The sequence below is a fragment of the Oncorhynchus nerka genome, linkage group LG19, assembly GCF_034236695.1.
Source record: "Oncorhynchus nerka isolate Pitt River linkage group LG19, Oner_Uvic_2.0, whole genome shotgun sequence".
Lineage (NCBI taxonomy): Eukaryota > Metazoa > Chordata > Actinopteri > Salmoniformes > Salmonidae > Oncorhynchus > Oncorhynchus nerka.
In genome coordinates, this window is record NC_088414.1 from 48,361,025 (window position 1) to 48,367,212 (window position 6,188).

The 6,188-nt window shown below is 45.8% G+C and overlaps 1 protein-coding gene across 1 annotated transcript in view; it reads right to left on the bottom strand.

Annotated features, from left to right (window-relative positions):
* Window positions 1–580: 580 nt before the first annotated feature.
* LOC135562556 (protocadherin Fat 3) overlaps window positions 581–6,188 on the bottom strand; it is a gene marked incomplete at its 5' end in the record, with an annotated part of 349,011 nt that continues 343,403 nt past the window's right edge. Inside the window, 2 exon segments of the mRNA XM_065005063.1 lie at window positions 581–2,813; window positions 3,234–3,381. Of these exon segments, the coding sequence (XP_064861135.1) occupies window positions 2,123–2,813; window positions 3,234–3,381 (839 nt within the window).

The following is a 6,188-nucleotide window of genomic DNA, read 5'->3' on the forward strand; positions in this document are numbered from 1 at the left end:
CTCTCCCCAGCTGAACTATCTGTTCAATTAAAACACACAACACAGGCCTGACTTCACCATCATCATCAACAACAACATGTATGTGTCACATCTGTTTAATCATCGATAGTTACTTAACAGACTATTAAATAGTTGGTAAGTCGTTACAACAAAGAGACATGAATCAACGCGAATAGCAGCAAGAGCTAACTAAAAGCTAACCATTAACTAATTAGCTAAGTTAAGTTTATACATAAATACACGGAGTAATGCTGTTTTCAAGTCAACTACTATATTGCCTCATGTTAATGAATCTGTCTGTAAAGTGTTACCTAACAATTCCTTTGTGAATTCCAATTGTGAATATACTGTATATTATATATATATACTGTATATTATATATATATATACTGTATATTATATTTATACTGTATATTATATATATATATATATACTGTATATTATATATATATATATACTGTATATTATATATATACTGTATATTATATATATATATATACTGTATATTATATATACTGTATATTATATATATACTGTATATTATATATATATATATATACTGTATATTTACAATCAGACAGAAGACAAACATACAGTACATGTAGAATGGCAGGTCTGTAGTAAAATATATAACATATAACTGCAAATGAACAGAGAATCCACACTTCATTTGTTGAGACTGTGAAGATACAGGTTGTGACTGCAGCTATTCAATAGCCTGTGTCTGTCTGTCTGTCTGTCTGTCTGTCTGTCTGTCTGTCTGTCTGTCTGTCTGTCTGTCTGTCTGTCTACCTGTCTGCCTGCCTGTCTGTCTGTCTGTCTGTCTGTCTGTCTGTCTCTCTCACTCTCCTTCTCTGTGTGTCTGCCTATCTCTTTGTCTCTGTGTGTCTGTCTATCTCTCCGTCTGTGTGTGTCTGTCTGTCTCTCTCTCGGTCTGTCTGTCTGTCTGTCTCTTCGTCTCTTCGTCTCTGTGTGTCTGTCTCTCTCTCTCCGTCTCTGTGTGTTTGTCTGTCTCTCTCTGTCTGTCTGTCTCTCTCTCCTTCTCTGTGTGTCTGTCTGTCTCTCTCGCCGTCTCTGTGTCTCTCTCTCTCTGTCTGTCTCTCTCTCCACCTGTCTCTCTGTCTGTCTCTCTCTCTCTCTCCATGTGTCTGTCTCTCTTTCCGTGTGTCTGTCTCTCTCCATCTGTGTGTCTGTCTCTCTTCGTCTGTGTCTCTCTCTCTCTCTCCGTCTGTGTGTCTGTGTATGTAATGTAATCATACTGTACATGAGTTAAAATGGTCCGCTACAGACTCAAAGCATTAATAGTTACATCAACAGAACTGCATGTTGTGAAAACAGAACTACATGTTGTGAAAACAGAACTGCATGTTGTGAAAACAGAACTACAGGTTGTGAAAACAGAACTGCATGTTGGGAAAACAGAACTGCATGTTGGGAAAACAGAACTGCATGTTGGGAAAACAGAACTGCATGTTGGGAAAACAGAACTGCATGTTGGGAAAACAGAACTGCATGTTGGGAAAACAGAACTGCATGTTGTGAAAACAGAACTACATGTTGTGAAAACAGAATTACATGTTGGGAAAACAGAACTACATGTTGTGAAAACAGAACTGCATGTTGGGAAAACAGAACTGCATGTTGGGAAAACAGAACTGCATGTTGGGAAAACAGAACTACATGTTGTGAAAACAGAACTGCATGTTGTGTTGCACTATTGAGGTAATGTGTGGAACGTTTCTATTATCTTACAGTGACTGCATTTAAATAGATTTGATATTATTTAAGAAGTTGTTCAATCTAGAGACTCTATTGCAGGAGCTTGTCTTGTGCTGGTCATGCCTCGCAAAAGAGCCAGCCAGTGGATGGTTCCGGAGGATTCTCTGATCAGTACAGCCCGTCCCAGCCAGTGGATGGTTCTGGAAGATTCTCTGATCAGTACGTCCCAGCCAGTGGATGGTTCCGGAGGATTCTCTGATCAGTACAGCCCGTCCCAGCCAGTGGATGGTTCTGGAGGATTCTCTGATCAGTAAAGCCCGTCCCAGCCAGTGGATGGTTCTGGAGGATTCTCTGATCAGTAAAGCCCGTCCCAGCCAGTGGATGGTTCTGGAGAATTCTCTGATCAGTAAAGCCCGTCCCAGCCAGTGGATGGTTCTGGAGGAGGGGGTGTTTCAGAGGGTCTCTGTGTGCGTGTAGCCCTCCGAGCTCTGAGCGACACCAGATTCAACAGTCTCTCCAGCTCATCTCCTGACTCAGACCTCTCTAGCCTTGAACCGTGACCGCCAACTCCGGACCCCTGGGTCACCTCCAGGGGCGCCCAGGCGTTCTGTCCGTCCCAGGCCCTGAGCGGGGGTAGCAGCTGGGCTGGGTGGAGGTTGAGCCCTGGAGGAGGAGAGGGGTAACCCTGGTAAGCAGGCCGTGTTGGGGGAAGAGTATCATAGTGGTTCTGGTCAGGTTCTGGAACAGGGTCTGGGGCAGAGATTGTATCTGGGTTGGGTTCACGGTACTCTTCATACACTGGTGAGGAGGTCTCCTCTCGATCAATAGGTTGGTGCTCTTTCTCTCCCTCGCTGGAGTGGACTCTTTTTTCGAGCGTGAATACTCTGTCTATGCCGTACCCTGTCCCTGCATGCCTCTCATACCTCCTCTCGTACTTTCTGTCTGCTGTGTGTGGTCTGGCCACCCCTGTGCCCCCTCCGTCTCTACACTCACTCCTGTTTCCTCTTCTATCCCCTGAGGGTTCTCTCTGATCTCTTCTATCAGCTGAACCATAGCCTCTGTGAACTCTCCCTCCATATCTTATATCTCTCTCTCCTTCCATCCCTCTCTCTCCCTCCATCCCTCTCCCCATTCTTCTCTGTCTTTCTATCCCTCTCCCTCTCTCTCCCTCCATCCCTCTCGCTCTCTCCATCCCTCTCGCTCTCTCTCCCTCCATCTCTCTCTCTCCCTCCATCCCTCGCACTCTCTCTCCCTCCATCCCTCGCCCTCTCGCCCTCTCCATCCCTCTCCCTCTTGCCCTCTCCATCCCTCTCCCTCTCTCTCTTTCCATCCCTCTCCCTCTCTCTCTTTCCATCCCTCTTCTTCTCTCCATTCCTCTCCCTCTCGCTCTTTCCGTCCCTCTCCCTCTCTCCATGTCTCTTTCTCGCTCTCTCTCATACCCCCTCCTCTCAGCTGAGAGTGACCTGAGGCTTCTTCTGTCCCCTGAGTTTCCTCTCTCTCTTTCCCTCCTGTACCCCCCCAGCCCGTTGTCCAGCTGTAATGAGTACACGCTTCCTGCTCTGCTGAACGACGGAAGGTCATCTGTAATGTCACACCCCCCATCGATGCCAGGTAGGCGGAGCCGGGACGGGGACAGCCAATCAGACGACTCCCACTGGTAGGCTGGAGAGGAAGAGGAGGGAGAAGGTTATTGTACGTGTTGTGTGTTATTGTACATTATAACATATCAGGGTACATGTTGGCTGTATTGGGGGTCAGGGTACATGTTGGCTGTATTGGGGGTCAGGGTACATGTTGGCTGTATTGGGGGTCAGGGTACATGTTGGCTGTATTGGGGGTCAGGGTACATGTTGGCTGTATTGGGGGTCAGGGTACATGTTGGTTGTATTGGGGTCAGGGTACATGTTGGCTGTATTGGGGGTCAGGGTACATGTTGGTTGTATTGGGGGTCAGGGTACATGTTGGCTGTATTGGGGGTCAGGGTACATGTTGGCTGTATTGGGGGTCAGGGTACATGTTGGCTGTATTGGGGGTCAGGGTACATGTTGGCTGTATTGGGGGTCAGGGTACATGTTGGTGGAGAGCAGGTACTGTAACATTGCGGCTACAAATCAAAGTGAAAAAAACCCATTGTCTTTATTTATGTTTTTAAATGCTCTTACAATCCACTTAGTACTCTGACGAACTCAGACTTTAACGACCACAAGGCCCCAGTACTCCCATGTACTCATGCATATCTTTAATGATTAACTTCTTGCGTCGAGCAATCCCGTATCCGGGAGCGTAATCATAGCCTCAAGCTCATTACCATAAGGCAACGTTAACTATTCATGAAAATCGCAAATGAAATGAAAGAAATATATTCACTCACAAGCTTAGCCTTTTGTTAACAACACTGTCATCTCAGATTTTCAAAATATGCTTTTCAACCATAGCTACACAAGCATTTGTGTAAGAGTATTGATAGCTAGCATAGCATTAAGCCTAGCATTCAGCAGGCAACATTTTCACAAAAACAAGAAAAGCATTCAAATAAAATCATTTACCTTTGAAGAACTTCGGATGTTTTCAATGAGGAGACTCTCAGTTAGATAGCAAAGATTATTTGTGAAGGAGAAATCGCTCCGTTTTGTTCATCACGTTTGGCTAAGAAAACCCCCCGAAAATTCTGTCATTACAACACCAAACTTTTTTCCAAATTAACTCCATTAATATCGACAGAAACATGGCAAACGTTGTTTAGAATCAATCCTCAAGGTGTTTTTTACATATCTATTCGATGATAAATCATTCGTGGCAGTTGGGTTTCTCCTCGGAAGCAAATGGAAAAATACACGCAGCTGGATATTACGCAATAATTGCGACGGAGGACACCAAGCGAGCACCTGGTTGATGTAGTGTAAAATGGTCAATCTTCCAATGATATGCCTACAAATACGTCACAATGCTGCAGACACCTTGGGGAAACGACAGAAAGTGTATGCTCATTCCTGGCCCATTCACAGCCATATAAGGAGACATTGGAACACAGCGCCTTCAAAATCTGGGGCACTTCCTGTTTGAAATTTCATCTTGGTTTCGCCTGTAGCATCAGTTCTGTGGCACTCCCAGACAATATCTTTGCAGTTTTGGAAACGTCAGAGTGTTTTCTTTCCGAAGCTGTCAATTATATGCATCGTCGAGCATGTTTTCATGACAAAATATCTTGTTTAAAACGGGAACGTTTTTTCATCCAAAAATTAAAAGAGCGCCCCCTATATCCAAGAAGTTAATGGAATGCTACCTGGTCTCATGGAAGTGTGCTCTAAAACACAGAATACACCCAACGATACAATGTTACAGATGATCCATCTACATGGAGAGACATCTCCCTCTTCCCCTCTGTCTAGAAAGTGTTTATGAAATGCTCGCCCACCTGCACACTACCATGGCTTGTAGATGCAGGTATTCTCTCTCCCAAACAACAGGCCTTTATACACAGACAGGGTACGAACGAGCTTTCCTTCCTTAAAACTGGAATGGGATGACATCAAGCATGAATCGTTTCCCACGGTGTTTCTGGACATTAGCGATGCCTTCGGTGCTTTATCACAGAGTGTAATGATCAATGATTTTGAGGAAATACAACTGTCTCAGGTGGCCCAAGCGAAGATTCAACATCCGTTTGAATATCCAACAGAAAGTTCTGAGCGATGGGGAAAGTGTGCTATGCCTAATAAACAAACCCACCACACGTGACGTTGTCTTCCTGAGAGGAGGAGGGTTCAGGTGTTCCGGGTGTTGAGTGGATTGGCTTCCAGACTGACTCGCCTGTTGAACATGGTCAACAGTGACGATGTGCCAGAGCCTCCCTCCTTCTGGACCTACGGAGGCAGAAGGATCCACGGGCCAGAGACACAGAGGACAGTTTCCTGGGCTTCGGGAGGAAGGCCAATGGGAAAATTGGACACTGCGGGCTGCTGCAGGCTTTGGAGTCTGGTCAGACCGTTCGGACATCAACGACCTGTGCAACCGGACTGGAGACTAGTCTCGCGTAGCCATACTTCCAAAATCACCTTGTTCAGTTGGAGATCTGGATATTAGCCCAAATGATTTGAATGGACCGCTGGCAGCAAGATTGTGGGTGTGGGGGGGTGTTGCATTTCAAGACCCCTCCCCCACATGCCTGTTGGCGTTTTGCAGAGTTGTCAACAACAGCAGAAAATGGAAGAAAGCCTGGAGGACATCACACACACGCGGGGACACTTGTCAAACCGAAAGGTGCTTCAACTCACATATTCAACTCACATATGGCATCAGGACATAAAGTTAGAACAGTCAGTCACCTGAAGTGTTGTAGGTCTGCCCTCCATCCATACCTGGCACTGAGAGACACAGAGACAGAGAGGGAGACAGAGAGGGAGAAACAGAGACAGAGACAGAGAGACAGAGAGAAAGACAGAGAGGGAGAAACAGAGACAGAGAGGGAG